General features: G+C 37.7%; 1 protein-coding gene across 1 annotated transcript in view; it reads right to left on the minus strand.

Annotated features, from left to right (window-relative positions):
• Positions 1-386: 386 nt before the first annotated feature.
• LOC117428052 (transient receptor potential cation channel subfamily M member 7-like) overlaps positions 387-14,272 on the minus strand; it is a 43,298-nt gene continuing 29,412 nt past the window's right edge. Inside the window, exons 22-41 of the mRNA XM_058995089.1 lie at positions 13,871-14,045; positions 13,347-13,473; positions 12,432-12,613; positions 12,047-12,179; positions 11,213-11,919; positions 10,817-10,996; positions 8,983-9,074; positions 8,780-8,867; positions 8,064-8,149; positions 7,328-7,368; positions 5,823-5,848; positions 5,654-5,707; positions 5,424-5,474; positions 5,245-5,310; positions 4,454-4,737; positions 3,227-3,309; positions 2,709-2,914; positions 2,378-2,429; positions 1,980-2,086; positions 387-1,476 (exon numbers count right to left, since the gene is read on the minus strand). Coding sequence (XP_058851072.1) covers positions 1,397-1,476; positions 1,980-2,086; positions 2,378-2,429; positions 2,709-2,914; positions 3,227-3,309; positions 4,454-4,737; positions 5,245-5,310; positions 5,424-5,474; positions 5,654-5,707; positions 5,823-5,848; positions 7,328-7,368; positions 8,064-8,149; positions 8,780-8,867; positions 8,983-9,074; positions 10,817-10,996; positions 11,213-11,919; positions 12,047-12,179; positions 12,432-12,613; positions 13,347-13,473; positions 13,871-14,045 — 2,820 coding nt within the window. The 3' untranslated portion in view covers positions 387-1,396. The remainder of the gene's footprint in view (positions 1,477-1,979; positions 2,087-2,377; positions 2,430-2,708; positions 2,915-3,226; positions 3,310-4,453; positions 4,738-5,244; positions 5,311-5,423; positions 5,475-5,653; positions 5,708-5,822; positions 5,849-7,327; positions 7,369-8,063; positions 8,150-8,779; positions 8,868-8,982; positions 9,075-10,816; positions 10,997-11,212; positions 11,920-12,046; positions 12,180-12,431; positions 12,614-13,346; positions 13,474-13,870; positions 14,046-14,272) is intronic.

Raw genomic sequence — 14,272 nt, forward strand, 5'->3', positions numbered from 1 at the left:
TTTACGTAGGATTTAATAGAAAAAGGACTGAACTATTGTGGTTGCTTACTGAAACACAAGGCAGAGGGCGACAAAGACAAACAACATGCCAAGAAAGGGAAATGTGTGTGTGCAAATTAGATTGAAATAATATTTAAGCTTTGTGTGCCATAAGATTACTGTAAGGCAATTTGCTTCCAATTTTAAATCACCACACTTCAACACTATTGATTCAGGATATTCAGAACAGAACTCTAACCATACTTGCACATGCACCAGATCATCACCTGGCATATGCATCTTTGTAAGGGGTATATAGTGCTGCCACTGTAAAATCAATTACAAAGATTCCAGTATCCTGCAGAATAACTGAATTGTCCTGAAAATTAAAATAATCAAACAGAGGGGTAATTCAAAATGTGTATTTTATTAGATTAAAGATATAAAAATTGTATACAGTATTTATTTATACTTTCAGTAATATGGTTCCCCATTCCCCCATCTGCATAAAATAACCCATTTTATAACCTATTTTGTTCGTGCCAGATAACTGTATCTATAAGATACACTAGATTAAAATATGTTTTAGAATACCTTTAAAAAAGACAGTAGTACCTTAAAACCCCTCACCTTTAAACAGTTTCCGGTGAACAGAGTTTTCTTTTTAAACTATTAAATTACACAAAAAAAGTTACATTGCAATCTGCCCATATCATACAAGATTCTGAAGCCATATTTTATTTCTTTATTTAAAAAGTATGTACCACAAATACCATAATAATACAGATATTTCTACATGATTTTACATTTATATATAAAAAGATGTGGATTACATATTCTGTTTCAGATAAATTCTTGTTTAAATGAAGACAGGATTGTCCCCCTTCAAACCTACCAGAACAAAGACCTCGAAGACAATGCTTCTCATTGTTTTTACTTTATACAAGGCAACTTCTTTAAATTCAGAATAATAAATACTACACCATCTATACAATAAGATTGTACCAATTGATATCCACTTTATATACTATTATTTAACAATAAACATATATATTTAAAAAAAAAAGATTTAAAAAGTACAGTTTTTCCATTTACATAATTTAAAATCATTGTGGTTCTTCATAATTGCACCTGCTCTCTATACCTGCGCAGCCAGCTGTTGCCCTGCAATACACTGTATACATATTGGCTTGTGGTCGTGTTTTGTTTGTTTGTTGTTAAGCCCTAAACTTTGCTCTCTTTGATATCCAGATTACATCGTGCAGTGCTTGGAACAGGTCCTTTCCACCTGCAGCGCCTGCTCGCTTGGTTTTCATAAGCACTCCAGCTTGTTACCTACTCCACTTTATAACCCTGGCTGCTTCGTTTACAGCATGAGACGTATAGAATACTTGGACTCTTTGGTACCGCTTCCAGGTTAAATGGACACCTCTGGTGTGTCATCTTGGGATAAGGTGACCTGTACGCTGTCTGGTGTATAGTCATTCCTCTTCAGATCTAAGGGACACAAGGAGGGGAAAAAGTCAATACTCTGTGTAAACTCCCTATTCCTGCAATGCTAGCATACATAAAAGCACTACAGAGATCCAGAGCTACATTATAGTGCTTAATTAGAGGCAGTATAGATTACTTTGACCCTTCTACATTGTTGTCAATATGGGATTTGTTTTTAAATTGTCACTCAAAAACTCTCATTCTATGTGAACAATGTATTTATTTATTTTTAAAGGTGTACAATTCTATGCAGTTCTATGGGAAAACAATACAATACAACACTTAGGGGTTGAAGGTAGGAGTGGAAAGTGTTTTTGGCTACAAACCATATAATACATGCTTAGCAAATATTTTATAATAAGGATACGTAACCAATGTCTCATTGTTGATTTCTACCAGTCTGAAACACATTAATTCACACCTTACATTTTTAAATCAGCTCTATTCGCTTCAGCTATACAGACTCAAGAATCAGCAGCGGTTAAAACGGAATGTGAAATTCCTACCAGGAAGTTTGAGTTTCCTGCAGCAGGAATTGCAGTGGTGTTTTGCCCTGAAGTTTTTAATGGCATCGTCTCCCAAGTTTGCTGGTCCAAATATCATGTCATGTGACCTGTAGACAAAAAGAAAATGATGTCATTTTAATGCTCCTTGTAGCCGCTTTGGGTCAAGAAATCTAACATTTCAAAAGAATATGAAAAACATTTGATTTATTTATATAAAATTTAACAGACCACGATATTGATGCGATACAGCCATTTGAATCAGATAGTTTGTATCAAATCTCTTGTTTCAGATGGAAATTACATAAATTACACTAAGCTAAAATATACACACACACAGCGCTACATGCAGTGATTTTGTTCTAAAAAAAAAAAATTTACAATGTCCACGTTTCTCTTACCCCTTTTCACCACTTTTTATCACAGATGGATCAGTCAAGTTTTCACCAACACCTATTGAAAAACAAATAAAAAGGTTAATACTGTTACAATACTAAGCAAGAGTATCAGCATGTTTGATGCTCTAGACTCAAACTGAAAATATAAGAAGATAGGAATATAAGAAACCTGTACAAATGAGAGAAAGCCATTCGGCCCACCTAAGCCTGTCCGGTTCAAATGCATGAGCACAACCAATCAGAACTCATTGAAAGGAGATCACAATGGCCTGGATTCGGTTTCATCTCTATAGAATGATCAGTTCTCATAATACCTAAGGGAGATAATGAGTACCTTGGAGGTCCAACACCAGAAGCTCCCCCCTTGTATACTCATATGACCAGTGGCTGAAGGCAAGCATGGTTTCTTCCAGCATGTTGGTTGGAACGATCTCATCTCCATTGTTGTTGTTGAATTTCCTGAATTCTCCAGTGATGCACTCCTCAATAGCAAACCACTGGCCAGCTGAGTGGCAGTATAACAAGAACACCTCCAAGAACCTTCAGAATGCAACAATATATAAAATCAGCTTCTGAATAAGAAATCCACTTTCATAATGATGTTGATTATTACCTGTCCAATAATCAATTAGGAAACTGGTTGCCTCTCAAAGTCATAGATCCACATGTAATATAATTCATTACAAACTCAATCTGATTACATCTTTAATTAACTCATATTTTCTACTTGTTTTATAACACTAACATGTAATTAGTGAAAATAAACATATATATGCCCCCACATCCCATGTGTCCCAATATTTGATATATGGTTGTGTATATGTATATTCCCAACTAGTTCAATTAAATTACCTTGGAGAATATGGAATGGTCTTTGGTTTCATTTGATTGAAGGCAAAGGTCAGTTTTTGAGCGGCCCTTTGCTGCTGAATCTCCTGCAACCAAGAAATACAATTACTTGAAGGGGTTTTTAGATAACTAGCTGCCCATCTAAATAAGCCCAGACGGAATAGCTCCTGCTAACTATGTTTATGGTGATCCTAGGCTTGGCTGCCTGTATAATGCACACACGCTTCACATATGAAGATCTGGCATCTATCCAAAGGTAAATAGCTGGACAACAGTCCTTAAAAGGGAACAACCCTCAAAGACTTTATTCAATTTAATTATTCACTCAATATGTTTAAGGTATTTTAAAGTACTGCAAAAATATAAAAAGTTGGAAGGATTGATTTACATGGGAGGGGGGGTGAGGAGCCCTCTGGTGGTCCAAGAGTGCTACAGCATTTTTATTATTATTACTTTATTTAGCAGACGCCTTTATCCAAGGCGACTTACAGAGACTAGGGTGTGTGAACTATGCATCAGCTGCAGAGTCACTTACAACTGCATCTCACCCGAAAGACGGAGCACGAGGAGGTTAAGTGACTTGCTCAGGGTCGCACAATGAGTCAGTGGCTGAGGTGGGATTTGAACCGGGGACCTCGTGGTTGCAAGCCCTTTTCTTTAACCACTGGACCACACAGCCTCCTATATTTGACCATCCCTGGTCCGGGGGACCCCATGTGTCTTCTGGTTTTCCCTCCTACTGAGCTCTCGATTACTTAACTAAACCCTTGATTGAACTGATAGGTTTAATTAAGAACATTTTCACTTGTTTTCGGCTCTTACACAGTTGCAGATTTCAAGTTAGCTATAACATTTTATAACTTGAACTTTGCAAATTTTTTAGGAGCCAAGAACAATTAAAAAAAGGTCTAATTAAGCAAATTGTCAGTTCAATTAAGCATCTAGTTAAGTAATTTAGAGCTCAGTTGGAATGAAAGCCAGAAGACACATGGGTCCCCAGGACCGGGGTTGGGAAGCCCTGTCTAATGCATATATCTAAGGCAATACAGCTTGTATATTTTGCATCTCATATATAGTGCATATTTTGTTTATATAAAAATAAATGCCTGTATTGTTCTATTCCTAGGCCTAGGACTCCTAAGAATTATCCAGAACTAAGACAATGCAAGACAAGCAGAAATACTACAAGTTTAAGACATTGTCACAGAATTGTACCAATCTGAATCTTACTCTGAGACAGAGGTGCAACACAGTCTCCTCTTTGTAGATGCTCTGCCAGGTGTTCACAACCTCAGGAAGGAAGGATTTGATGATATAGAGATGCCCTGGTTTCAGGAGGTCATATTCTGACCAGGTGCATGTAACCTTCAAAGCTCTCCTCAAACCCCCTCCCATCTCTTCCTTGCTCAGGAACTCGATCTTAGCAGAGAGTCCTCGCTGGGACCAAGAGGACATGCTGTTGTTCATGGTGTTGGGAGAGCTCTCCTCCAGACGGTACACTGTGACAGGCTCACCTGAACACGGGTTGAAGAAAAGACACACGCAATTAATGCCAAGGCACCTCAGTTTTTTTTTTTTTTTTACATATTTAAAAAGGCTGTTACCTGACAATACTGTGTTGAAAATATTACCTTCATAGGTGTATCTTGTAAATATGTTATCAGTATAATGACACTCAACACCCCCCTCTGCCCCCCACAGAACATTAAAGTAGCATACAGCGGTTGTGCCAGCAGCTAAACTACCTTAGATAAATGTAAACAAACTGGTAAGCCAACAATGTTTGGTTTCTGAAGAAAGACCACAAAAGGCCAAACAATGGATTAAATGTAGTAGTATGAAAATAATGTACATTTGCAGTGAAAAATAATTAAAAGAAAGAAAAAGAAAGAATGAACATGAGTTTGGTTTTTAAAATCATTTTTCCTTTGCAAAAATTCTGCTGTACTGTATTAAACCCAAAAATGCATTTTACTCATGTCATTTAAACATACAATGCAGGAAGAAAAAAAAGGTTTTACCTCTTGGCTGGACTGGGATGAATGGAATACTCTGAGCTAACCGCATCAGATTATTCCTCTCAACAGCTGTATTAAAAAAAGAACAAGATTTCTGTAAAAGCTTTTGCATGGAGACAGGTATGTGTTTCAACTTTAAATTTCCATGTTACTGTCCAAAACAATAAGCTAAAACGACTGACCTGAGAATTGATAACCAATGTCCAAGGTTGGCTTGAAAGGAGAACCAATAGCTTAAAAAAAGGCAAGGAAACAAAAATGACAGGATTTCAAATAATGTAGTTCCATGACAGTGTGGCCTCCTTAAGAAACCATCATATAAAAATCACCAACCCCGCAAATCTGACAGCTTTGAAAAGAAGCTGATTTTGCATTTGATGGGATACACTTAAGCACCAATTCATATACTCACAGTCTTTTCTTCCCCCGAGATGTGCATGTCGAGATGAGTACAGGCTTGCAGCAACTAGAAACAAAGACAAAATAAATGATGCATACGCAATAGAAAATGTCTACTGAATTTAACACAAATACAGACAAAGTGGGGTATATATAAAATAAAAATAAATCTAAATGCTTACCATTTAAGGTTTCTTCTCCAGGGGGTCTGTAATAAAACAAATTATAATAATTAAGCAAAATGTTCATAAGGTAAAGTCAAAACAGAATTTCCAATGAAAACTGGGCATAGATCATTCATTTTGCATTCACCTGACAATCTAAATTTATTTTAAGGAGTGATCTGTTCTGGCTGTGAGAAATGTAATCTTTTGGGTCTTTAATGCAGGACCTGCTGATTTCTCAAGTATAAATGCTACAAATAAAATAAAAATAGTGTGTAAAGTCACATGGTCAATATCTGCATATCCTAAAGTGAAGTACTGCAGAATACACTAGACACAGTACATTCAACATAAGAAAAATGGTACCCGTGATAAAGCGACTGAGGTTTCAAACTCAGTGAACTAAATGGGAGCTGATCTAATACTGCCACAAATTTAAATCCTTAAAAATCTAGGACACCAAGAACTTTGACATATTTTTACACACAGACTCAAAGCCACAGTTGGATTTTCATCATTTTGGCACAGACCAAGTTAGCACTAATCCTGAACCACCTAATGTTACCTTAGGCAAGGCAGTCCAAGATTAGTGCTGATTGGGTTCTGTGAAACCAACCACTAAAGAATTCATCTGAAACAGAAGTGCTACTTATATCAGCACTGCAGATTAGCATTTTTTGGACAAAGTAATTTTAATACAAAATAGCTCTGCTTCCAAGCCCTAGAAGCTTGCCAAGTTGAAGTACATGTCTAAATGGCTTTTACTGAATAGCTGTTTTGTTTTCTTTTGCCATGGAGACCCTAATATTACACTGGCAGCTGGCCATCGCTACCCTGTCTACAATTCATTCCTTTTTAAATCCAGCACAGGGAATGCTCAGAGCACAGCTGTACACCTGGTTATATTGCTGACTAAACATGGTGTAGTACATGAGTGCAAACATAAAAACAATTTTAAAACCACTTGGCAAAACGTGACACGGAATAAAACTCTTTTTTTAAGCTTGCTGCAACCAGTCAATTTCCTCATTAAAGAAAAATGCCTGTCTGAATACAGTATCGCACACAGGAGACTCAGGATATTTAAGGACAGTGGTTAGTGCCAAACACCAAGTCACAATCGTTTGTTCCTGGGTAATTTCTGTTGAATAGACAAATATAGCAGAGCTCTGAGCACCTGCTGGCAACAAATTCCCCATTGTACTAAGAAATGGCATCCAGTTTGTTAATGTGCAGCGAGTCTGTGAGGCCAGTTACTTGAGCACCTGGGCGTTTGCCAATCACCCCCAGTCCTGTCAAGATTCATCCCCAAATTTAGTCTATGTGGAGTGATGGGATACTAACTGTCAGATATTAAAAGCAGCTCTAATAAAGCTTTTTTTCTATTTTCTATATAGGAAAGTCATTTGTAAAGTTTGCTGAATGTATAGAGAATTCCCACACTGTCATTTGTCTGCCAGCAAGTATTTACGAAATCAGCAGGGTGGGGACAAAAAATCTTTGTGAATGACATGCATACTTACAACGAGCTGCTTGCTGCTGCGGATTTTCCTAGTATCCAAGCCTAGATGAAAACAGAAACAGCAGTTGTTATTTGACACATGAAGGATATAGCTTTAAAAATGCACTTAAACATTTAACATAAAATACAAATGGAATACTCAACTATCGTACATATATACTGGCAGTTATCTTGTTATCATACAATAGAAGAATCTTATTGCCAGTAAATAAAGCAAGCAGTACTATCATCATTGATATGTAAATACATTCTCAAAGTTTACATACTATCTTAAGTCATCTGCAGTAATTCTAAATTACTTATTTGGGTAAACATTAATTTGTATGTTTTCACACATACTGCACATGTAACATTCCATTAGATAGGCAGCCAATGCCATCAGATTTCTGCCAAGCCCAAGACTTAAAAACTCCTGTGCATTAGGATAGGCCTAACACCACAAAAATATGGGTCTTGCCATGAGTTGGGTATAAAAGGATATCCGCTTAACACATTTTTCACTGAAGGTCAATGTCTTGGTTTGTCTGAAAACTCACACTGCAATTCAGGCACCACAGGAATGCCACAAAAGAGGCAGAATTAATAATAATTAAAAAATAAAAGTACATTTGTTTGTTTTATTATAGCCTGTATTTGATACATTTCAGGGCTGCTGTACATAGTCTTTAGAAAAATGTATTCCTTTTGTCACTATTGAATTTATAAAGGCAGTAGCAGCAGCAGTTAAATTCACACACCGGCAGCAGCGACGCTTTCTGACCCTCCTGGTGTACAACGTCTTCAGCAGAGACTCTGCTTCGATCTCTGCTGCTCCTGCTGAACGCTATTCAAAAAGAAACAAGCCGATTTGAACCCCCTTGTGATGCACATATTAAAAAGACAACAGTGCCAATATGAGGCTGAGTGATTCAAACATCTCCTCTAAACAGGAACAAGAAAGGGATGTTGAAATTCAAGTGGAAAATTGCTTTGTCGTTATTTGACAAGGTAATGAACGACTCAAGGTCATCTATACCTTCCAAGATATAAACAAAACAATCTTCAGAACACTTCAAAAAGAACACAGCTCACATCCTCAACACAAAAGTAATTGCTGCACCAGATAGGTGATCTGTATTCAACCTAGACAGCGTTTCACTAATGAATTACAAAACTAAAGGTTTGAATCAAACATCTGTTCGTGTCAGTGCTTGTATGGAAAAAAAAAATCCAGTAAGATTAGTTTATCAAGGTAAAATTAAAATCAGCAGCACTTTTGAAACTAACAAATTAAAATCTACTTTAAATGAGCAATTCTAAACTTTGATAAAACATGATTTCTTTTGTATTAGTTGGGGCTAAATTGCAAGTTGACAGCAATTAATAGAAATAGTTTAGAATTTTTTTTGACAAAATGACCGTGGGCAATATCTAGTTTTACAACTGGTATGGCAGGAAGTAAATTAGTACTTACAAGAGAGAGACACAGGGTTTCTGTCAAGTTCGGTAAATCCGGCATATGAACTGACCGTCCTCATTTGACAATCGGGATGATACCCACCCTAGAATACCAAAATAGCAATACAAATGTCAACACAGCCAATATCGGCATCATTGTTTGACATTGTGCTTGGCTACATTAAAGTATTTATGAATACAACTGCATTAAAAGCTTACCATATCTTTGCCCTTCGGTGGAAATAAATCTTTGAATTTTCTAGCTGTATCTTTTGTGGTTGATCTCTGAACTTCAAGGGTGTCTTTATGACCTTAAAAATTGAGACTTCTGTTAAAACGACACAGATCCACTTTAAAATATCAAATCACCGGGTTCCTCACTTGAAATACACTTACCCCCATACCTTTTAACCCATGAAAGTAAACAGCAGGTTGCTTGACTTTATACCACACCTTATCTTTGAACACATTCACTATTGTTTTGACATTTTTATCCACATGTTATGGGTCAATAAGGGGGAAGATCGTTCCTAATGCAGTTTCACTGCCGACCTCTCAAACTGTTTTCGGAAAACACCTAGAAGTTTCAGTGTAAACAAGTCCCCCACTATCAGCATTATTAGTACAACACACATTATCTAGCTTAGTGAAAGTCTCACACATTATCTGGTGAAAGTCTCACACATTATCTAGCTTGGTGAAAGTCTCGCACATTATCTACCTTGGTGAAAGTCTTGCACATTATCTGGTGAAAGTCTCACACATTATCTAGCTTGGTGAAAGTCTCTTGCTTTTACACTGAAGTGCACAGCAATGTGAAAACAAAATCATCAATAGCAAAGAGAGATAGAGTGGTGTATTGCATTAAGGGCAATCTCTCCACTGCTGGTCCAGGACATGTAGAAAAAAACATCACATTGAGAAGACTAGTGGATAGTATTGTACTAACTATACCAATTTGTTACCCTGACCTTCAACTCTGCCACCCCCACCTACAACTATGGCCTTGCCTCACCCTACAGAATTATCTAATACTGCTTCATAAAGTCAAATGAAACCTGCTGAATAATGGTTACGTTAACATATGGAATTACAGACTGCTTTATAGTTTTCCATATACTTAAATGAAAAACCCGACCAAAATAGAAAAATGTGACATTTTGAAATCTAACATGAAATACTGTACTACTATTGCATGATGCTAAATAAAATATCTAAATTCTGTTGTTTTTTTATAGTAAGTGGGGAAGGCAGTGTTGAAACAATTTGAAAGGATTAAGGAACGCTGTTTAATGTCAGGCAGTTAGGGTTCTCCAGACAAGCTCAAAGCCAGGTGAAGGCAGATTTAGAGAAAAATGTTACTCAATAATGGAGAAACAGGACCCTGAGCTGCTCAGAATGGTTTTAAATCATAAAAATAATAAGGGAAATGTAAAAAAAAAAAAAAAAAAACAAAACCAAAAAAACCACACAATTAAAATGACATTTGAAGCCACTTCATTTTTTTTACAGCATGATCTGTGAGCCTGTGTTCACTAGACCAGTCATATACACACATTCTAAACATATTCATGATATTACCCAAGTTTTTTTTTTTTTTTTTTTAAACAATGTCAAAGTTAAAAAAAACATAAATCAAGATAATTATCAAAAAAGAATCCAAGTGAAAAAAAAAAAATCATACACCTTTTCACACAGAACAAAAACTCGAATGTTAGTTATTTTCCTGGCGATATGGTCTATCCAACTGCTATCCTTCGAAACAAACTTCTAGCTGCGTTGAAAAACAAAAGCGGGCAGCAGCTTAATAAGAATGCTCCTGAATCTTATTTAAATTAAAGGGGACACAACAACTAATAATGATCTTCCTTTAATAAAGCAAGCTCCAATGGGTGAAAATGTAAAAGAAACAAAAAAAAGTCAGATGGACCAGCTGGGCAACAGGAAGTGAAAACGGATTAGTATTTGGAGGGAAGAGAGCAAAGCACCATTGGAAAGGGAGGTCACCTGCAACCAGATACACCCCAAAACACCTCAGTATGCAAGCTCCAACCTCGAAGTTTGGTTATGCTCCGTAGCTTTTGCAGCAGTCGCTTGGGGCTAACATCAAACCGCTGCCTATGCTTTTCCTTCTCTCGTTGAGGGTGGCTGGGTGCGCCACCACTTGCCACAGCTCTGTTGGCGGCTGCCAGTTCGCAAGCTGGCAAAGGGGTGTTTCTTTTGAAAGTGTCCCCTGTCGCGGAAACAGAGTCAGAAAGGGATTTGCAAATCCTGCCCAGTTTGTTGCGGGTTGTTGTGGTACTACCGTCATCATTGCTGAAAGCATGGTTCACATAGCCTTCACTTTTAATGCAAGCTGGAGTGGAAGCAGGCCAAACACAAACGGTAGCAGAAGGAGAGGCGGACTTTATGACAATTATAGGAAGCAACTCTAGGTTATCATACTTACCAACAAAGGCCCCAAATTCAACACTATGGCTTTCAGCTACGCCAGGAGGAACCTGGTCCCCAGCGACTGCACACTCCAGCCGACTAAAGTCACTGGGCTGCGAGGGGGTGCTAACAAAAAACTTGGCAGTTGGGGACAAAACATTTGGTAAGCTAGGTGAGTCGGCATGTCTCAGCTTTTCTGGAGGGGACAGCTGCCTCTCCATCATAGTGTGGCCTCTGCGTCGCAGCTCGGGGGGAGATACCGCACTTTGGATTAAGGCACTGCCTGAGGTACCAGCCTCTGGAAAGTTGAGAGGTTTTCTCTCAGGATTTGAGGTAAGGTCCTGGCCGTATCTCCAGCTAGCTGTGTCCCGTTCTCGGGGGTCAGCCTGAGCACTAGCCCCCAGCAAGGAGTCCGCGCACCGAGGAAAAGACGACCCAAAATAAGCCCCAATGCTGTGTTTCAGGAGCGCAGAGGATTTCTGCAAGCCGCCGTCGACAAGGTTCTGCCCCAGGTGCTTAGAAAGGCTGAGCTCCATGGTGATCTCTTTGTGGACCTTGCTGGCTTCGGATGCTTTCTGTGCAGTCAGAGCTTTCAGGGTGTCCACGGTGAGAGCCGACAGATCTTGAAGGTGGCCGATTTGAGAGTCCAGGGAATGCAGTGATCGTTTTATATAGTTCACTCTATCACCTACTTCCTTTAACTGAATACACATCCTGTCAACCCTGGAAAGAAAAAAAAAAAATTAAAATATGCTAATATTTTTTTAATTGCATATTCAGTAAATGTTAGTCATATATGATCAACTATGTTTATAAAATATCATGCTGATCAATTTGTGGCTGTTTTTACTTGTTAGAAGTGACCCGAATTCTTTCTTCACTTCCAGTGTGAAACTGGTCCTCCTTTTCATGGAAGTACTTTTCCACACACTGCTCTTCAAAGTCATGCAGTTTCTTCTGGTCATCTTCCGTCAAGAACAATTCTGAAAAGGGAGGGATGGAAATAAATTACAAACGTTTTACAACTGATTCAATCAGGCACAAACAACAAATATTTTCTTACATTTGCAGATATCACAAAAATAATTGCACGGATACTCTGTGAAACACCAACATTTTGAAAATGAAGCGCTCTTTGTAAAGGCTTATATTCAAGACATTGTTTTTACTATTTTGTGAGAGGTTTGTGTGTTTTTATACTAAGAAATTCTTATGAAGAGTGTCTCTGTACGTACTTGGTCCGTAAGTTCTGTCCTTCTTTCTCTTTCTACAGAAACATGAGAACAATGATACCAGGTGACTTAAAATGATCAATGGAGGAGGAAGAACAGGCTTCTCGTGGTAGGCCATGATGAAATGGTAACGCTGGTACTTCCACACGATGTTGGAAATGGCTTTCACTTGCAAATACACATTGCTGAAAAAAAAAAAAAAAAAAAAACCAGAACAGAACACGTGTTAGGTTTGTTCTTCACCCAAGGTAAACAACAATGCTGCTGTGTGTTTAAAGAAATTGATAGTGTATAAATTACTTCTGCTTGTTGAACATTCAAGGTGTTGACAATTAACAACCACTTGCTGATTCTGAGGAACGCATTTGATCTGTATTGTACGTGAAACAACTCACAAATCATGTCATGTAAAACCAAAATTAGAAAACACAGTGTACTTTTGAAAACAGCCACATTACTGTGCTTCCTGTTACTTTGTCAGTTTTATTGGTGGGTAGTTTAAATTGTAAAATTAACAGCCTGCACAGATACTGATATCATCCAGGATATCTGTATCTCAAAGGTACATTGAGGTGCTTCTGACTTGAGTCAAGGTGACACTGAACTGTAAGTATGAAGGTCATGAAGCCCCAGAAAGATTATAGTATTTTTTCCATCTCTTCTTGAGGTAACGCAAAGCCTGAAGTTTTTTTTATATATAATAAGAAATATGTTACTATAGAATGCCAGTACCCAATGTTTTGTTTAATTGTTCAGATCTAGCTACTCACCAAATGAGAATTATTATTATTATTATTATTATTATTATTATTATTATTATTATTATTATTATTATTATGTAGTAGTAGTAGTAGTCGTCATTACATAACTAGTGTAATAAAATCACATTAATAATAAAACCTAGGGACATGTACTTACTTGAAGAAAGCAATGAGAAGATTGACCATAAGAATGTACTGAACAAAGAGGTAGACTGCTTGTAAAAAAGGGGTGAGCCATACACCTGTGCTACAAAGTTTCTGGACTACACTGTCGTTTGCACATGCTAAAAGAAAAGAAACAAAAAAAAAAAACCAAAACAAGTTTGATTATTGCAGCATACTTTTCCATCGATAAGAGATGAATATGACATTATAAAAGTGGGTAACACTCCCCTAGGGTCCATAACCCATTAGAACAAATGCAGGTTTAATTTAACTCACAAAAGACTTGCTTCAGAGAATTACAGGTTAAGAATGTGTGCGATAGCAATTACGTCCATAGAGGATGCTCCACAAACGTTCATCAAATAGCACGGTTATTGGTATAGATGTCCAAATAACACACAAGACCCCAGAATGAATGCCCCATTTCCACGTTTCATCGCCAGTGCTAAACAAATAGCTATCCGCCCATGTGCGGCACACACAGATAGGAAATTGTAAAAGAGTAGTATTCCTTACTGTCGATTTCATAAGCATACACTTCACCAAAGATCATCCAGTAAGGCTGAAAGACAATATCTTTGGCCAGCTTCCACGAGGGCTCCTCGTTGGGATAGAGGATAGCCTTCCTGGGAACTCCAAAGCTGAGCAACACAACTGCCATGATCACCACAATATAAAACATGTTAGCCACCTGGGATTGAAGAAACACATATACTAGTTAGATCCTGCATGGAAGCTGCAGGACAATCCTTCAGTACCAGAAACAAAGTGAACTTCATGCCCGGTACAGATTATTTCAATTGAAAGCAACATCAGCCGTCAATGATGTCTCTTCAGGAAGCATGCACAACACAATAGCTCGACACCACAATAGTAACAATGGCACTGAAACTTTTTTTTTTCCCTATATCAGGGAAC

Source organism: Acipenser ruthenus, chromosome 21, assembly GCF_902713425.1.
Source record: "Acipenser ruthenus chromosome 21, fAciRut3.2 maternal haplotype, whole genome shotgun sequence".
NCBI lineage: Eukaryota > Metazoa > Chordata > Actinopteri > Acipenseriformes > Acipenseridae > Acipenser > Acipenser ruthenus.